At 39.6% G+C, this 20426-nt stretch overlaps 2 protein-coding genes and 1 long non-coding RNA gene across 15 annotated transcripts in view; 2 read left to right on the plus strand and 1 right to left on the minus strand.

The window, feature by feature from the left end:
- Positions 1 to 20426, plus strand: part of LOC310722588 (uncharacterized protein) — a 478020-nt gene that overhangs the window by 217464 nt on the left and 240130 nt on the right. The gene's annotated exons all lie outside the window — the stretch shown is intronic.
- Positions 1 to 20426, minus strand: part of sash1a (SAM and SH3 domain containing 1a) — a 316459-nt gene that overhangs the window by 51218 nt on the left and 244815 nt on the right. For 2 of the 13 annotated variants that reach the window (XM_083534937.1, XM_083534936.1), the window contains exon 1: positions 11402 to 12055. The exons of 9 other annotated variants lie outside the window; for them this stretch is intronic. In XM_083534937.1, the coding sequence (XP_083391063.1) occupies positions 11402 to 11500 (99 nt within the window). In that variant the 5' untranslated portion in view covers positions 11501 to 12055. Of the gene's footprint in view, positions 1 to 11401; positions 12091 to 20426 lie in introns of those variants that run through there. 2 more of the 13 variants (XM_083534942.1, XM_083534941.1) reach the window with 2 other exon arrangements.
- Positions 8391 to 11395, plus strand: LOC310722643. The gene is made up of 3 exons (XR_014532433.1): positions 8391 to 8932; positions 10443 to 10583; positions 11176 to 11395. It is a non-coding gene; the product is annotated as an uncharacterized lncRNA (long non-coding RNA).

Raw genomic sequence — 20426 nt, forward strand, 5'->3', positions numbered from 1 at the left:
TATCAATTAATAATTACACACTGGCTATTAATTATAATTACACACTGCCTATAATTAATAATTACACACTGGCTATAATTAATAATTACACACTAATTATTAATTAATTATCAATTAATAATTACACACTGGCTATAATTAATAATTACACACTGGCTATTAATTAATAATGAAACATTGCCTATAATTCATAATTACACACCAGTTGTTGAAAATTCCCTCTTTTTTATTTGTTCACAAATGAAAGCAGCTGTAGCTCACTGTACTCATGCCTTCACGTGAAATGATACGACTCCGTCACTGATTATTCGCTCTCAGTGTGGTTTTCATTAAATCGCTGGGATGAAGGCAGTGTTTGAGTCATGAACAGGGAGTGGCATTCTCTGCTCCACAAAGCCAGATTCATTTACAAATTCAAAAGCAGACACAGACACACACACACACACACACATACACACAAAATGACCTTTCTTGACCCCTACATCTGTCTGGGTGTGTGAGCACATACATTCATCTGTGGTGCTGCCTGCCTATGACCTCAACCAGTAGCTGAGTATGTACGTCTATCTGTATGTGTGTGTGTGTGTGTGTGTGTGTGTGTGTGTGTGTGTGTATAAAACACCATTACCCGTGACTCAGACCTCATACTGAAAAAAAACTGAAATGCCTTTGATGTCAGATGTTTGAAATCAGATTAATAAATGTTGTGTGAAGTAAAACACATAATTGAATGTACAGAACATGGAGATCTTTCCCCGAGCTGGCTCAGACCTCCTGCTCGTTACCCTTTAAAGCACTTCGTCTCAGTAGTCGAGCAGAAATGCCTCCTTCCTGGCCGGCAATGGCTGAGCCAAACACACACATCCTGTCATTGTATGTGTGAGTATGAGGTAGGAAACCGAGGGCCTCACACACCCCGGCGCAAAGCATGTATCCTGAACTCTTTACAGATTTACAGTTTTACAGACGGGAGGCAGAGGTCTGGAGCAATAACCCTCGAATCGTTGCAGTATTGTCTCCCTGTACCACATTCAGAACAGGAATTATAAACGCTTAACTGAGCACTAGGGGTGAAACAGTACACGTGTTCGTCCCGAACCGTTTCAGTACAGGGCTTTCGGTTTCTTGTTCATGTGTAACGAGTGCAATCCTTTCTACATGTGGAACATAGTTATAATCTAAGTTCTTTCAGGAACTGCACTTTGAGCGCAGTCACTTTAAATTATTATTATTATCATAAAACGCGAAAACATATAAAACAATGCTAAAAAACTAGAGTTAGCAAAGTGTCACCGGAAATACGATTTCCCAGTGTGGCGAAAAACATTTGTAGTGCGTTGCACAGCTTTGTTGTGTGCTTGCCCGAAATCGCCGCCATTTTAGTTTTTACGAGTCTGATGATATGGATCTTTTAGCGTTTTATGCCCAGCTTTAAGAATTTATTTTAAAAGTGGAAAATCCTGACAATTCTGCATATCAAGTTTAATATATATATGCGAGCCAGTTTAATCGATTGCTCAGTTTAATCAATATAATAAAAACATTTATAGCATTAATTTGATTTATTCTATTTCATTTTTATATATTTCTTTAATTTTTTTTATAAAATATAACATTATTTAATATATTATTTAACCAAGCAGAGGTATGTTTACCAAGCATTTTATTTAAAATAGTTTTGAAAATTTTAACTGCTTGTTCACAAATCTTAATAATTAACTGCGTCAATAAAAAAAAAAAAAACAATAAGCAATTTTATGTTTTGCATTTCTTGCAAACTGTAAATCTTGTGTGCCGTTACACTGCTACTAAGCACAGTGATGAAACTTCATGCTGCGATATGGAAATTGATCATCGTGGAAAAATTACAACGATTGTGAGGTACAATGTGGGAATTTTTCCAGTTTTCCCAAATGTATTGGAGCTGAATTTAAATTCTCCTCTGAGGAAATGCATTTGCTGGAAGCGCACCTGTTGTTGTTTCTACGTCATTCCTTTTGTTCGGTTTGGAGTTTCGTTTCTATTTTTCAGCCTTGACGTTCGAACCCAGCATCATAATACAAAAGCCTGAGGACTTGAGGACGCTGAGAACAAGAATCTTCTGAACCTGTTTTAGAAAATAAGCAAGTCATCACCAAATCAACATTAAGTTTCAGTTCTCACAAGTCCACTGATTCCCATCCCACACTCCAATTCTCCATGAACATTGCTCCAGATGATTGAGATTCCCAGTGGAGCACACTGTGCACACACATTCCAAGGCCTACATTCCAATATGCTTGCGCAAAAACACACACACACACACACACACACACACAAAACGAGCAGTTCAAAGACTCAGCAAATATTCAGCATTAATATGATAGCAGGGTTTCAGAAATTCCATTTACATGAGAATCTAATCAAAATCTACTCCAAGCTATAGTGAAGTCATCAATCACCAGAGAACAAAACACTCTCAGAGCTCCATGAGTAAAACAACTCCTGTTCTGATATACAAGAACCTTTCTTCTCTTTCTTATATGAAGGCAAGCAAAATAAACACACTGCGCATCCAAACCCGAGGGGGTTTTTGAGCAGATGATGTTTCGCTGTAAGTCAGAAACTGTGCACTGATTCTTTCAAAACATTCCCCTGACCTGGGCAGGAGGCTCAAACCAGGATTTAGCTGGAAGGACAGAGCAGAAGCCCGGCAGGGACAGACAAAGGCAGCACAGTGAGGACATGCACAAACCTTGTAAGGCTAAAAGGAACTCCTGACAGAGCAAATGGGCAGGAAAAAAATTTAATAAACATATAATGGATTCTTTTCCCATTTAAACGTCGATATTTTTTTCTTATTAGCACAAATCAACATCGACTTCAAACACTGACTTCAACAGTTGTATGAGCACTGCCCACATTTATTAAGCTCCACCTACCAGGAACTACTGATGAGTGTTTATAAAATGATTGACAGGGGGGAGGTGGTAGCTTAGTGGTTAAGGCAATGGACTTTGTATTTGAAAACCATGAGTTTAATCCCAGCCATAATAAACTGACATTTTTGGGCCCCTGAGCAAGGCCCTTAACCTCAAAACTGCTCAGTTATATGAATGATATACATGTAATGTCCAGGCTAATACATTTTCGTTTGAAAAACACAGATTTTTTTCTCAATTTTGGCCCAAATTAAAACATAGCTTTTTTAAAAACGCTCTCCAAAGTGGTCAGTTTAAAAGTACCATTGTTGCGTTGCAGTGTGGACTTTGAAAAATTAGGCTTTCAAAAACAATGATGCATTTTTAGTCAGTAAATAAGCGCCGGAGGGGGATTGACCCCGGTCGAAGCTTTTTACGTTTTGCCCACGAGCAGTACACGGACGTAAGCATTTTCAGATGTTTCAGTGTGGATGAGCAACTTTAAGAAAACAATTGGAAACGAAAGTGTGGACGTTTTCTGACAAAAATAAAATAAAAAAAATTATCTTTTGAAATTGATCTGAAATAGTGTAGACGTGGCCTAAGTCACTACGGGCGTCTGCCAAATGCTGTAAATGTAAATTGACAGGATTCATATCCAAATACAAAAGTATTTCATAGCAGGATAAAATCCTGTTTGAAAACATGAGATTCTGAGGTAAAAAAAAATGTCTGCATTTCAATTTGGCTCGTCAGTTATTTCTCCTTTTTCCAGACTCGCAAATACATCCTCATACAGTGAAAAGTTGCGTTTTTATTTCGGGTTTACGCGGATGTCATGTCATAACGTGTGATGACTGTCACAGTCCTTATGATAAATTCTAGCTAGCAGGCTAACACTAGTTAAAACACTGAGCACAAAGTCTTGCTCAGCGATTTCCTGTACAGGTTTTAAGTCAGGAACTGTTAGTATCACTTCGGACATAAAATTCTTTGCGGTCTGGAAGAAACGAGACGTGGAAGCAGAAAGGATGTTGGTTTTACGGAGGGAGGAACAGGCTGCCTAGTAAAGTTCTGATCAGCAACACACAATCCTGAACCCTCGACTAGAAACAAACCTGCTTAGTGATTTCACAGACACACTATACTCAATTGCACTGCACATGCCCCCGATTCTCATTATCATACCTGGCATTCCACACCAGCGCTGAGGGAATGATGCAAGCTCAACATGTGTGTGTGTGTGTGTGTGTGTGTGTGTGTGTGTGTGTGTGTGTGTTTGTCTTTCCAGCTTGGATCCCTGTACTAACACAAAACTCATGTGTTGCAAGGAGTTATGGGCATGAATTTAATAATCTGAGTTCAGCATAAAATATTATTTTGCAAAACAGCTGAGTCAATGAGGATACACACACACACACACACACACACACACACACACACACACACACACACACACACACACAGGGTTGGGCCCTGTTTTCATCCTTTTATTTATAATAGCTTTTTAATGTGATATTGGACTTTTCTCCTGATTTGTTTTGAAAAGTCTCCAGGCGTCTCCATGCTGAGATGATCACAGCTCTATGGAAGGTTGGGTCACTTTATTATTCCTCTCTGAGGATCTCTTATTATTCTGGGGGTGGCATGTTTTTGGATATGTGGGATGTGAGACCAGAAACAGAAGGACAGTCCTGGATTGGACAGTCAGGGTGTTTACGAGTTTAAGTCAGCTTGCTCAATCCTACATCTGGAGCCTTTTCCTGGTAAGTTCTGAAATTCACTCGAATTTGAATCCAGTGGAAACTGGATTAATTTTTTGACATTTGACAGTTTTACACTGTTGTCTGTCATCTTTATTAAGTGTCTACGGACTGTGCGCCACCTGTCAGTAATAGGACACCCTCGCCACTTATTACTGCGTGTTATACCGCCACGCATTTTTATGCAAGTCCCAAGTTGACTCGAACACCCCTCGTGGTCAGATCCATCTCAGAAAAGAAAGAGAAAAGAAAAAAAGGAGAAATAACATGGAAGTTCTTTCTCCTGATTTATGCCTGGCCTCTGACCAGATAATCAATCACTCAGCATTCCTGACCCCCACAGAATGAGCATTTTCTACAACATTGAGCAGAAAAACTTTCAATTCCTGTCATTCTAATCAAAATACAGCAACAATAATCCAATATTGAATTATTGTTATTCTTCTCATCCAGTTTCATTTGATAGATTTCAGCTCATTAGCAGAAAAAGGAAACAGCAACACAGATCGCAGTTTGCTCCTCTGAATGAAAGCTAACCGCAGGGCGTCCCAACAATCACTGCTCTTTCTTTTACATGGTAACCAGTGAGGGTTGCAAACTATTCACAGTTCAGACATGATCCACCAACACACATCTTCACATGCCGGACAGATTTCCACGATAATGAGACTTGTGTGGAAGCTTCAATGTATGGTAATGCATATGCATGGAATTTGTCTTCCTTTTTTGCATTAGGTTACAATGAAAGTAAAAGACAAGCATGCAGTTTTCTTCATGGATGCATTTCTTTCTTTTGAGAAACACCAATATAGTGAAGGTCATGGCTGTAGAAAATACAGAGCATGTTCTCAACATTTGCTTCTCTTCAGGATAAAAGTTGGTATTACAACTACAGCATTCCTTAAGGTTCTGTGGTTATTAGAGCACCTGTTGAGCCAGCTGAACAGCACAGAGGTCAGGGTGGGGTGGCTTAATGACTAGTTTATGATCAGCACAACATAAAATACCTTCGGATGGTTCTGCAGACCTGCTCCAGTTCCATAGAGTTTGTAGCCTGAACAGATAATGAGTAAGAAGTGAGAGTGAACAGAAAGTGGCTTGAACAGGAAAGTAGAACCAGGAAAGAGAAACGGCTTCTGATCAACTAATATAAGATTGAGGCCTGGGGGGGGTTGAGTCAGAGAAGCCAGGATGGTATACACCAGGGGACATCAGAGGCAGTTTGGGGTCAGAGGTGCTCTCCCACCCTTATCAGGAATCTTCCTCTGGACATCCGCAGGGGCAGGATGGAGAGGCAACCAGGAAGGACCAGATGGGAAGGATTATGGGTGTGAGGAAGACAAGGTGAGAAAAGGTTATGTCTGTGCTGTGGATTTCATGTGTATGAAGTGGTTTAAGAAAAGAGAGGGAGACTTAGTACTAGTTACTGCTGACACAGCAATTTATTTACATCAAATGAATGTACATATAACTGCACATGAAGACCATATGATTGAGGAAAGTGGCAAGACGTATATGATGACCATGGTGTGGTTGTTTGCAAAAAGCAGCTGAAATTTTACACACACACACACACACACACACACACACACACACACACACACACACACACACACACACACACACACACACACACACACACACACACACACACACACACACACACACACACACCTGATCAGCATTTGGCTGCCATGCCCACCAGGGGAAAAGTTTACACAGATACACAGCACAGTAAAAAGTCTGGCCAAGACCACACCTGCACAACTCATTGCTTCATGTCTTTTTCTCTCAGTGTGTTTTGAAGACAGTCATCACCTCTTCCACATAATGAGTGAGAAAAGAATAGATGTCCTGGTCCAGCCCCTATGAAGAAATCCCCACCCTGTGTTTACACACGCACTTTCTAAACCGGGAGATTCCAGTACAAGACTTTTATGTGCCATTTAACAGAAACGTTGGGGGTAAACATATGACACCCTTTCCACCCTCACCATGAAGATTATACGCTGTAGAAAAGCAGAGCCTCTTAGCTGTCTTTTTTTCACTCGCTTATTCCACTTGAAGCACACAGAAATGAGACGCACTCTGACCACACTGAAATGGACGCGGTGTTTGGTAAAGCTGGAATGGCATCTTTCTGCCTAATACATCTATCGCGGGATATTCGCAAACACCACTGCGATTCGGTCGCCGGTTTGAAAGGCGTCATTTTCAGTCGTTAAAATGATTTATAGATATTTAAGGTTTCAAACTAAGTACCAAAAAGCGAGCCAGGAGCATCGTTACTGTATATTTATAAAAGTACAAACTGGAAACACCACCATGGTCTCCTGTAGTTACACGTGTTTAGCGGCAGTGTTTTTCTCTAAACAAAGCGTCAAGCATTTTCCAACTTTTCCATTTGAACCTCACGCTAACACTGTAGGTGATGTGATCACACAGTCTTGGAAACAAGTAAACGTGTCGAGTGGCTTTTCTGTGTGAGGACTAACTTTCATTCTCACTCTATCTGGTTGAAATAGGTCAAATTATATCACATCATATCATATATCATTTTAGATATGAGTAAAAAAAGGACATCGTAAATGTGTGTTGCGTTAATTTCACCTCACATATTCATTAATTTATAGTTTAAATAAAAATCGGTCAAACAAAAATGCACGCTGCATTAATCGCGCCTTCATTCAATTAGTGTCTTTAAAATTAATTTGCGTTACCGCGTCGTTAATAATTATTTATGATCATGGTTTGTGCTGTAATTAGCGATACTGTATAAATAGTCATTATAAATGTAGTATTTGCCGGCATTACAACAAACTCATGATTCAGCATTTGTTAGCCACTTTGTACACAATAAAACTATTTCCTTTAATCTTTCTGTTTTTAACCCCAGAACACAGAACATTATCCGTCTTGTGAACTAAATCCACCCTGGCTCTGTGCCAGCGCTTTCATTTGGTAGAACCTGGAAAGATCAGAGAAGATCCCACATATATATACACACCATATAACACTCCAAAAACTCCTTTCTGCTTGGGCATGTTGTTCTCCAGACTCACTGCACAACTAAAGCTCCCAACCCAGTCATAACATAATCGTCTTTTCAAAACAGTCAAGGCAGGGACGTGCTCGAAAGGGCACGCACTTCTGTGATCCTATTGAAAAGCACTGAAATGCTCAGCAGCTGGATATATATTTACACCATCTGGCTTATGGCCAAACGATTCATTGTGTTAACGTGACTGAAATGATTCGTACACACTACAGAAAGATGATGATTGATTCCTTTTTCTTTTTTGTCTTTTCTTTTTTTCTTAAAATAGCAGACAGCTGTAATCTGTCAGTTTAGTGTTTGACGTAAAGACAAAATGAACAAAGGAATTTGGAGAATGAGAAACAAGTCTGAAACAATGACAACACTTTATTTTTTATAAAACGTGGCTGAAAATATATAATCCACAAAGCAGCTAAGAAAAAATAGCAGAGAACAATGTTGTTGTGGAGCACAATCACGAGCCTGTCAAAAGTGTGGAAACACACAGTCATTTATGGTTTCTGAGACACATGCTGGTTCCTTTTGTTTCCATGCAACAAACCCAGTAAAAATCAAAAACACACAAAAATTAGACAGTGAATGGAAGAAAGTTCTGAAGACAGACGACTCGAAGTGTGACATTTCTGTCTCTAACAGAAGAACTTGTCTAGGGAAGAGAAGAGAAGAGAAGAGAAGAGAAGAGAAGAGAAGAGAAGAGAAGAGAAGAGAAGAGAAGAGAAGAGATGTTAGTAGACTGCATCTCCCCTACACAGTCAAACATGGTTTGGGGTTGTTTTGGAGCAGGGAAGATGGAAGCCTTATTCCAGAAAGTGGAAGAAAAACTGAACCAACATGGCTTCCATTCCATACTTCTACACCATGCAATTCTCTCTGCGGTTGATTGGAACCGACTTCACCATACAAGACAATGATCTGAAACATACGTAAGTGTAATTCAGAGATCAAACAGTCGTCTGGAGTGATATCTATCGTGAAACAGCCTGCCTAATCACCTAAATCCTATTGAACTTCTCTGGGATGATCTGGATCGCAAGATCAGAAAGAAATCTCTAACTAGTGAAGACGTTTTACAAGAAACATGGCAAAGTATTTCAGCCGAATGTTTGGAGAAACAAACTGTCTGGATGCCGAGAGTGATGATGAGCGTGTAAAGCTGCTAATCGTGCTAAGGGAGGATTTTTCAATGGAAATAAAGATTAACATCTGTACGGGTATGTTTGTTTGCTCAATGTAAATCTTCATACCTACTGTAGCACCTAGTTTGTTACATAGAAACGAAAGGAACATGCATGTGTCTCTCAAAAACCATAAAAGACGAGGTGTTTCCAAACTTTGGACAGGAACTGTATGTTACTTTAGCTATAATAATATATGTGTTATTTATTGAAATCGCATAACATATTGGAACTGTATTGTGGGGACTGTATTTATTGAAACACACCACCCTGTTGTGCCTTATGACAAAAATTGTATCTCATTTTGAATTATATTTCGATTTCTAATGAAGGTATGAAACAGTGCATGTACTTTAATCATGTTTATTAATTTATGTACTGAATTCATATATTTCCGCACTTTTGGGGAAGTGCGCTCAATGTTCAATCTGCTTAAAGTCAAACATCGGTTGCTGAAAAGGAACATGGTTTCACATACATCTATATACATTATATATTAAGGAACAAAAAATCCAATTTACCATACTTAATCATCTATAACTTATTATCTTTCTGAGCAATATTAAATTTAAATAATGGACAGTAAAGCTCAAAGTATCAGATAATTAAATTGTGTATGTAGCCCACTTTTTTGTTAACATTTAAAGTTAGGTAGGGCATTTCAGCTGCGAGTCCCAAACTCTAAGAGGTTAAACACATCTGGTACACCAAGACAGGTCGCCATTTGCCATTATGTCAGTACGCAGTTCTGTAGGTCTGTAAATGAAACCATGAAAATCATTTCTATTTGCTTCTTTTATTCCCACATGACCACATTTTCTGTTCCTGTGTGACTACTAACACCAACCACATATTTCTGTTATAGCAAATATTTGGTCAAGCATAATGACATGCTGATTAGCAAATCTGTGAGAAATCATACCAAAAAATACTCAGCAACACACACACACACACACACACACACACACACACACACACACACACACACACATTCTCACCTCAGGCTTCAAAGCACAAGTTGGCTTGCAGTGAAAATGGCAATGTCGTTCGAGCTTTTCATCTTACAGTGAAGTGTAAATAGGCTTTACAACAAGACAAATGGATTTCTATGTTTATTAGACTGTGTATAAACCCTTTACCGATCTAAAGACACGGATTAGCACCAAGACTACAGCCTAATATGCTTTACCAGGGTCGAACTCCAAACATCACACAATGAAGGAGTCTATTCCACGGAAACACGCTGATGAAAGCTCCAGATTTTTGAATGTCTGAAGCCACAAATAGCAACATTGCACCATGATCGTTTTTACAGCTTCACTTCCCTGATGAAAGACCTCCAAGTGTCCAATCAGCAATTTTGCCTGATTATTGTTAGAGTTATTATTCTCTGTAGTTAAAATGTTAGTGGCAGTAGTAGAACTGTTAGTAAATCTATTGTAAAATGTTTGATTTGATTAATATATACTGTATATATATATATATATGTGTGTGTGTGTGTGTGTGTGTGTGTGTGTGTGTGTGTGTGTGTGTGTGTTTTACACAGTGCCTTCAAGAATGAGAATCATGACTGGATCCAGAAGCCCATTACAAGACACTGACACCAAACTGGGAGCCAAATTTGGGAGGGATGAGTCCATTAAATACGGGACACACTGTATTAGTAGGAATAACAGAAGGTGGTGTAGTAAGTAGTAGGAATAGTATTAATATGGATAATATTAATAATAAAGGTAGGTATATTATTAATAATAGTAATAGGGATGGAATTAGTAATGTGAGTAGTGTAAGGATCCAAAAGTTGTAAAAAAATGTGTTGGAAATTCAACAGGAGATTTGGCAGGTACATCACAAGACACTGACACCAAACTGGGAGCTAAAGAGGATGTTTTGTAGATAAAGTTACATTTTGGTAAAAAGAAAATAAGCGTATGAGACTTTTGGGACACAATGTATTAGTGTAAATAGGAGTATGTGCTGTAGAGATAATATCAGTAATAGGAATAGTAATATTAGTAGGAGGAATAGTATTAGTAATATTACTACTAGTAGAAAGAGTATATATATTATAGTATCCCTACTACAATAGTATTGTAGTAGGGATAGTATTAATATGATTAGTATTAATAATATTGGTATTAGTATGATGTCACTTTTTTGTACAGTGTTTATGTGATCTGTAAATCTTAAATATATCCTGCTGTAAGCGATCATACTGGTACTCTCTCTCTCTCTCTCTCTCTCTCTCTCTCTCTCTCTACCCAAACTCCACATTACAGCACAAAGCATCATTTCCACAATCTTCAGTCTTCTCATGTAAACAGTGTGCAAGTGAAGAGGAAAGTTTGCTGACCTGCTGAACTACGCATCTGATTTACATGAACACAATGAAGCCCCCTTCTATAGGAGCTTTAACACTTTTCTTCTGAACTTCCTCCTTGTGCATCACCCCCTCCCCCAAATTCATGTTTTTTTTGGGGGGGTTAAGAGCAAAACCAAACTCACCAACATCCCCATCACGTCTGACCACAGCTGGGAGAAGCTGTCGGACACACCGCCTCCTGCTGCCTGAGACTCCGCTGGAGATCCTGGATCCGAATCCATGACCACAGAAAGCAAATAAAGAAATGATTCCGAAAAAAAAGAATGTAAAGAATAAAAAAACAAAAAAAAAATCAACAGTTCATCCGCATTAAAATATGCACACGCTTTATAACCCTGTTAAATAAAAGCAATCCAAATCCATCCTCGATTCCGCGAGTTTCCTGTTGTTTCCGGTTGTTTTCCATGAGAAGGCGCGCGGACACAAGGCGCGTGGACACAAGGACACAAGGACACAAGGCGCGCGTTCGCCAAACTTTCACGCGCTACTTTCTTTTGACATTCCGGGGCGGAAAGTCGCTCGCGCTTCTGATCCACTGCGCCGCCGGAGCGAACCAACTCCAACCTCGGGGATGCGCCTTTATACACAACGTGCTGAACGAGAAACAATCCCGCGGTAACCGTTAAATCGAGTCGAACACACAGACGTAATCCAAACAACCACCGAGCTACAAACCGACACGCAGCGATACACGCGACACGCCTGTTTTTTCAGTGTTGTTGAATCCGTCGTGCGCCCCTCTTCTCAGAATGGACTCGCCCTAATCCCAGTCACTCCTTCCCCTTCACTGCATTGTGCAGCTGAAACTTTGTTGCTTTCTGGACTTTGCATTATTATTACATTATATTATTATTATTATCTCCAGAAAGGCGGCCCATTGTGCGCTTTTCCTTTATAAACCTACTCGTGTTCATGTTACAATGGAACAAAGTGACATTTATCCACTGCACCGTGACCAAAATAAAATGCGCGTGAGAAAAAAAAACACGCACAGTCCCTGGTAATTAATAGAAAGACGCCTATAAGGGGTTGATTGGGTGACGTGCAGGAAGAAAGTGAGACTCACTTTAGAGGTTGGTGAAATGTGCAGCAGGTTGACACAGTTCAACGCAACGTTTACACCTATAGCATGAGCACGTGTTCCAGGTGCTGGGATTGTGTGCATTTAGGACACGTGTGAACAGGGTTCGAACGTGTTTTCCGAATTGCGATTCAGTCACTCAAACCGCATCTGGAGGTGGATCGGACACGTCATTTCACATCGGTTTATTTGCAGTCTGAACGAAAAAGCTTCCTGCACAAGCTGCACAATCTAAACAGCTACTGCACCGTCAAAACATCTACTGCACAGTCTAAACATCTACTGCACAGTCTAAACATCTACTGCACCGTCAAAACATCTACTGCACAGTCTAAACATCTACTGCACAGTCTAAACATCTACTGCACCGTCAAAACATCTACTGCACAATCTAAACATCTACTGCACCGTCAAAACATCTACTGCACAGTCTAAACATCTACTGCACAGTCTAAACATCTACTGCACAGTCTAAACATCTACTGCACCGTCAAAACATCTACTGCACAGTCTAAACATCTACTGCACAGTCTAAACATCTACTGCACCGTCAAAACATCTACTGCACAGTCTAAACATCTACTGCACAGTCTAAACATCTACTGCACCGTCAAAACATCTACTGCACAGTCTAAACATCTACTGCACCGTCAAAACATCTACTGCACAGTCCAAACATCTACTGCACCGTCAAAACATCTACTGCACAGTCTAAACATCTACTGCACAGTCTAAACATCTACTGCACCGTCAAAACATCTACTGCACAGTCTAAACATCTACTGCACAGTCTAAACATCTACTGCACCGTCAAAACATCTACTGCACAGTCTAAACATCTACTGCACCGTCAAAACATCTACTGCACAGTCTAAACATCTACTGCACAGTCTAAACATCTACTGCACCATCAAAACATCTACTGCACAGTCTAAACATCTACTGCACAGTCTAAACATCTACTGCACCGTCAAAACATCTACTGCACAGTCTAAACATCTACTGCACAGTCTAAACATCTACTGCACAGTCTTAACATCTACTGCACTGTCTAAATATCTACTGCACCGTCAAAACATCTACTGCACAGTCTAAACATCTACTGCACCGTCAAAACATCTACTGCACAGTCTTAACATCTACTGCACAGTCTAAACATCTACTGCACAGTCTTAACATCTACTGCACTGTCTAAACATCTACTGCACAGTCTTAACATCTACTGCACTGTCTAAACATCTACTGCACCGTCAAAACATCTACTGCACAGTCTTAACATCTACTGCACCGTCAAAACATCTACTGCACAGTCTAAACATCTACTGCACAGTCTAAACATCTACTGCACCGTCAAAACATTTACTGCACAGTCTAAACATCTACTGCACCGTCAAAACATCTACTGCACAGTCTAAACATCTACTGCACCGTCAAAACATCTACTGCACCGTCTAAACATCTACTGCACAGTCTAAACATCTACTGCACCGTCAAAACATCTACTGCACCGTCTAAACATTTACTGCACAGTCTAAACATCTACTGCACCTCAAAACATCTACTGCACAATCTGGACATCTACTGCACAGTCTAAACATCTACTGCACAATCTGGACATCTACTGCACAGTCTAAACATCTACTGCACAATCTGGACATCTACTGCACAGGTTAAACATCTACTGCACCATCAAAACATCTACTGCACGGTCCAAACATCTACTGCACAATCCGGATATCAACTGTACAATCTAAACATCTACTGCACAGTCTAAAACATCTACTGCACAGTCCAAACATCTACTGCACAGTCTAAACATCTACTGCACAATCTAAACATCTACTGCACAGTCTAATCATCTACTGCACAGTCTAAACATCTGTGGACCTCTGGACAATCTGGACAACTACTGCACAGTCTGGACATCTATTAGACAATCTAGACATCTACTGCACAGTCCAAACATCTACTGCACAGTCTAAACCTCTACTGCACAGTCTAAACATCTACTGCACTGTCCAAACATCTACTGCACAGTCCAAACATCTACTGCACAGTCCAAACATCTACTGCACAGTCCAAACATCTACTGCACAATCTAGACATCTACTGCACAGTCTAAACATCTGTGGACCTCTGGACAATATGGACATCTATTGCACAGTCTGGACATCTACTGCACAGTCTAAACATCTACTGCACAGTCTAAACATCTACTGCACAATCTAGATATCTACTGCACAGTCTAAACATCTACTGCACAGTCCAAACATCTACTGCACAATCTAGACATCTACTGCACAGTCTAAATATCTACTGCACAGTCCAAACATCTACTGAACAGTCCAAACATCTACTGCACCATCAAAACATCTACTGCACAGTCTAAACATTTACTGCACAATCTAGACATCTATTGCACAGTCTAGACATCTACTGCACAGTCTAAACATCTGTGGACATCTGAACAATCTGGACATCTATTGCACAATCTAGACAGTTACTAAACACTCTGGACATCTAAAGCACAATATAAACATCTACTCTACAGTGTGAACCTCTACTGTACAACCTGGAACATCTAATCCATCACATTAATGCAGATCTCTGCAATGTTTTGTGTCTAATAAAGCAGCTGCTTTTTGTAGCTTCTTTTGTTGTCTAATTTGTTGTTCTTTATAAGTTTAATAGCAGACAATGCAACATGAAATTGGAATCCTGTATCTTCCCAGGATACATGATTTCTGGATTTCAGCACACATGTGTAATAAATGTCCACACCTTTCCTCCAGCAGAAATTATGCATGAAACCCGAACACATGTGGACACAGGAGACAAGTTTGCAATGCCCAATGTGAGAATCTCACCTGTCCATCTATGGTCAGATCAGTCGGCACAGATGTTAATACCAGGAGGAAAGAAGGTGATAACTAGAATCGTGTCCCACAAGCTAAAAGTGTGAGAATATGAATAGCAGGTAGATTCACAGCTCTGATTCAATCCTGATCACTTTACCGTATGACTATATAGATTTTCTCTGGGTTCTCCAGAGGAAGACTGACATAAAGTCTGCAAAATGGAATGGCTTCCAATCCAGCATGCATTTCTGTATCACACCCAGTGTTCCTGGGATGGGCTCCGGATACACACTGACCTTGAGCAGGATCGAACTGAGGATGAGTGAGTGAGTGAATGAGTAAGAGGAAGAATGTCCTGTTTTACAATGATGTCACAGTTGACGTCTATGTTGTAGGTGTCATTACAAGAAATGTACATAATGTCTACAGTAGAGGTGGAAGGACTCAAACCTAACATCATGTTTCTGGTATGTCATAATATCTACATACAGCATCATAGGAGACTTCACAACTTCAATGCACTATTCAGTGTCACCCAGAAGACAGTCGTCATCATTTTCAGTCTGATTGCTCATATGGACAACTCTGGATGCACTTCAACAGCCTAAAGATCCATGAAGTTACTGAGTGGATGTTTGAGGATTGATTTTGACTGCAATTAATATCAATGGCTCAGGACCAGGTTGCATGAAGATTTTTGCATTTGAGCTCCTGTCACTGAACAGCACACCTCAACACTGATGGAACTGTAATGAATAGACATTTGGTGTCACCCAGATGAGGATGGGTTTCCTTTTAAGTCTGGTTCCTCTCAGTGTTTCTTCATCATTGCCATCTCAGGGACTTTTTCCTTGCCACAGTTGGTCACTCATTGGGTATGAAGCTACAAATATGAGGAACAAACTTATAAGCACTAAATTAATTCATTCTTTTATACAACTTTATAACATCTTTATCTCTGTAAATCGGCTTTAAGACAATCATTAATCATTAATATGTAATAATCTGTATGTATCAATATTATGACTGAAAATAAAAGTGCTATACAAGTAGAATAAAAATAGTGTTTGTAAAAATCTATTCAGGAGCTAAAGGTAGAGTCAGAAACAGAACAGTGAAAAATGTCAAATCATTTGAATAAAAAGAAGCAAGTGAGTGGATTTCTGCTGTTGTGCCTGATTTCTGTAATGAAGAAACCATGCTTCTGTGTGTCTGTCGTTCTTTCTTTCTTCCTTGCCAGAAAAACATTCCCCCAAGCAGCAACAGCTGTGTAGGCTCATGACAGAAATTGGAGAGCGAGAAAGTAAAAGAAGGGGAAAATGAGACGGATAAAGAGAACATGAGCATCTAAGAGGTAAGAAGAATTTCTCATTTGTCACACAGAATTTCATCCATGCGAGAAATCTACACTGGGGTCTTTTTTCTCTAAAAGTTTGATACCTCATTTCCCTCTCAAGCTCATTATTTTTACTGAAGGTCAAACAGAGAAACTGATACAGACTGTGGGATCCGTATGGTTTGGACCTGCCTTTGGTTTAGGGCAGCTGCTTTTTTTTTCAAGCTCTTATACACATCCATATCACTGCTGATTCCCACAGAGCTCCGTGCTTCAGAATTAGACGAGAACGACATCTCCCGCCTAAGACTCTGCAACAGCTGCTTAACAGACGTGCATGCACGTGTGTACATGTGTTCGATTCAAGCCTGGAATAGGAATATCTCTTAGTTAACCCTCCACAAGCCTTTCATGCAGAAAATATCTTCCTTTTAAGAGACACATATCCTGAATACACATCCACCTGTGTATAAATCCATTTAATGTACAAGGAACAGTCCTGTGGTCCTCTGGCCATGCAATCTCTCTAAGAACAATTTAAAATCTCAATCCACCACATCTGTAAGATAAAAAGTCATTCCAAGGGGCTTCTACGACTGTATAGATGATTATAGATGAATGCATGGTTGAGTTCTGGACTCCGATTGGTCACTAGTTCTGGCTGTAACATTGAAGCCAACATTTAATGCACTGAATGTATTATGCTTTCTAGAGTTAATTCACAGGGGCTTGTACACCAGACGTTATAAATCATCTAGGGTTCGCACTTTCTAGGTTTCTCTGCTCAGGAAAGTGTTCAAGACAGAAAAAGAGAGGGAGAGAGGGAGGAAGAGAACAGGAACTAACCCTGTAGGAGAAACTCTCTTGATGTTGTACAATATTTTACCACAAAACCTCTGGGTTACTGATTGGAAAGATGGAGGTTTAAACCTTATTATCGCCAAGCTGCCACTCTTGGGCCCTTGAGCAAGGCCCTTAACCCTCTGCTCTCCAACGAGACATTGTCACGGCTGACTCTGTGCTCTGACCCCGGCTTCCTAACTTCGCTGACATATCTGAAGCAATAATTTCACTCTTCTGTAATGTACATGAAAAGAATATATATATATATATATATATATATATATATATATATATATATATATATATATATATATATATACATGCAGTTACAATGTGATTATATATAGAGTACATTACATTTTGCTCTCAGAGAAGGGAAACACATGAGCTCCTTGTCCATGTTACTCGCTCTCACGTCATATTAGATCGAGATTAGATCGCCGAAACGAGGTTGAGTATTCCCTTAATAAATGGCATTAGACAACAAACAAACCTGAAGCAATCTCCTAAACATGACCTGCAGAATTGCTTTTCTTTGGCTGTAGCATTCAAAGTGTTTGAACACGATGTTTCCTGTGGGGCGTTAAAGATAAGACAACAATGGAGCGGTGCTCCTCCTGCCCCATTTAAACACAGAGGTCACTGCTCAGTGGAAGCTCAGGCCCTTGATCCTCTGTGTGTGTGTGTGTTTGCGGGGGTTTCCCACTGGCTAATTACACAATCTCTCCCGGCAGGATAAGCTTCCATTGTTTCAACCACGAGTGGCTCCTTAACCTGTAGAATTTTTAACCCACAAACATTTAGGAAAGGAGGAGAATGTAAAACTTCTGGGCGAACATGCAAACACACACACTGTAACACACACTTGTCCATTTGTACTGGACTATCTAAAATAAAAAAGCTATCACATCTGTAACTAATACACCGTCCCGCTATAAATATGTCCATCTGCCCTGCATAAAAACATGGAAAATCCATTTCACAACACACAACGTGACTATTTTAAGGCATGCAGTGAGGTCATGGTGAATTTACCTCCAGATGTGTTCAAAGCATGAACCTGCTGCTACCTGACCATGTGTGTGTGTGTGTGTGTGTGTGTGTGTGTGTGTGTGTGTGTGTGTGTGTGTGTGTGTGTGTGTGTGTGTGTGTGCGCGCGTGCAACAGTTTTTCCATTCAATCAAAGCCAGAATGAATAAAAGACTGATTGTTTTTGCAAACATTTCTTACACTTTTCCTGTCATTTCAACTTCTACACTGCACTACTTTTTGTTTCATGCCTAAATGCGTTAGTTCATCTCGGTCTCTGCACCTGCAGGTCTGATGGTACACACATACACAGTGGCTCTCTTGCAAAGCCCTGTTTGTTATTCTGCTGAGGGGCCGGCTGAGGAACCATTTAGCCCGAATATGAGCAGCGGTTCTGTTCGGGTCGAACCACGGCAGAGACTCAAAGTGAGAAACAACCCAAGTACATTCCATTACAGTCTATTGGGCTGGAGAATGATGTAAAACCATACATTGTCTCACTCACCATTTTTCAGTGATGTTACATGTTGTACTAATGAAAACTGCAGTGTAAAAGTAACAGTGAGACTCATTGAACTATAGCTCTTCACAGCATTCTATTCATTCATTTATTGGTACTAACCTGAGATTAAGAGGGTCATAAAGCCCTCATGCTTGCTAACTAGGTCAGGTACTAACAGTGCTATCAAGAATATTTAAATTTTGTTTTAATTTAATTGGTATTAATGAATTAAAATATAAAAAGATAAATAGCCACAAAAAAGCACCTTATGGTTGTTTGTGTGGTGTGGAAGTAAGTCAATATAATATATATATATATTTTTGTAGGCATGCACTGATATGTAAATTATATGTAAATGAGCTGTATCAAAAAGACGTGTTAGACTTTATGGGCGATAACATTCGCAGTATAGGTAAAGATTTTAGACGTGATTATGGACAGGGACTACATTTATATCAGGACTATGGACAGGGACTACATTTATATCAGGATTATGGACAGAGACTACATTTATATCAGGATTATGGACAGAGACTACATTTATATCAGGATTATGGACATGGACTGCATTTATATCAGGATTATGGACAGGGACTACATTTATATCAGGATTATGGACAGGGACTACATTTATATCAGGATTATGGACAGAGACTACATTTATATCAGGATTATGGACATGGACTGCATTTATATCAGGATTATGGACAGGGACTACATTTATATCAGGATTATGGACAGAGACTACATTTATATCAGGATTATGGACATGGACTGCATTTATATCAGGATTATGGACAGAGACTACATTTATATCAGGATTATGGACAGAGACTACATTTATATCAGGATTATGGACAGAGACTACATTTATATCAGGATTATGGACAGAGACTACATTTATATCAGGGTTATGGACAGGGACAACATTTATATCAGGATTATGGACAGAGACTACATTTATATCAGGATTATGGACAGAGACTACATTTATATCAGGGTTATGGACAGAGACTACATTTATATCAGGGTTATGGACAGAGACTACATTTATATCAGGGTTATGGACAGGGACAACATTTATATCAGGATTATGGACAGAGACTACATTTATATCAGGATTATGGACAGGGACAACATTTATATCAGGATTATGGACAGAGACTACATTTATATCAGGATTATGGACAGAGACTACATTTATATCAGGATTATGGACAGAGACTACATTTATATCAGGATTATGGACAGGGACTACATTTATATCAGGGTTATGGACAGAGACTACATTTATATCAGGATTATGGACAGAGACTACATTTATATCAGGGTTATGGACAGGGACAACATTTATATCAGGATTATGGACAGAGACTACATTTATATCAGGATTATGGACAGAGACTACATTTATATCAGGGTTATGGACAGAGACTACATTTATATCAGGATTATGGACAGAGACTACATTTATATCAGGATTATGGACAGAGACTAC

This window comes from Silurus aristotelis, assembly GCF_946808225.1.
Source record: "Silurus aristotelis genome assembly, chromosome: 29".
NCBI classification, from domain to species: Eukaryota; Metazoa; Chordata; class Actinopteri; order Siluriformes; family Siluridae; genus Silurus; species Silurus aristotelis.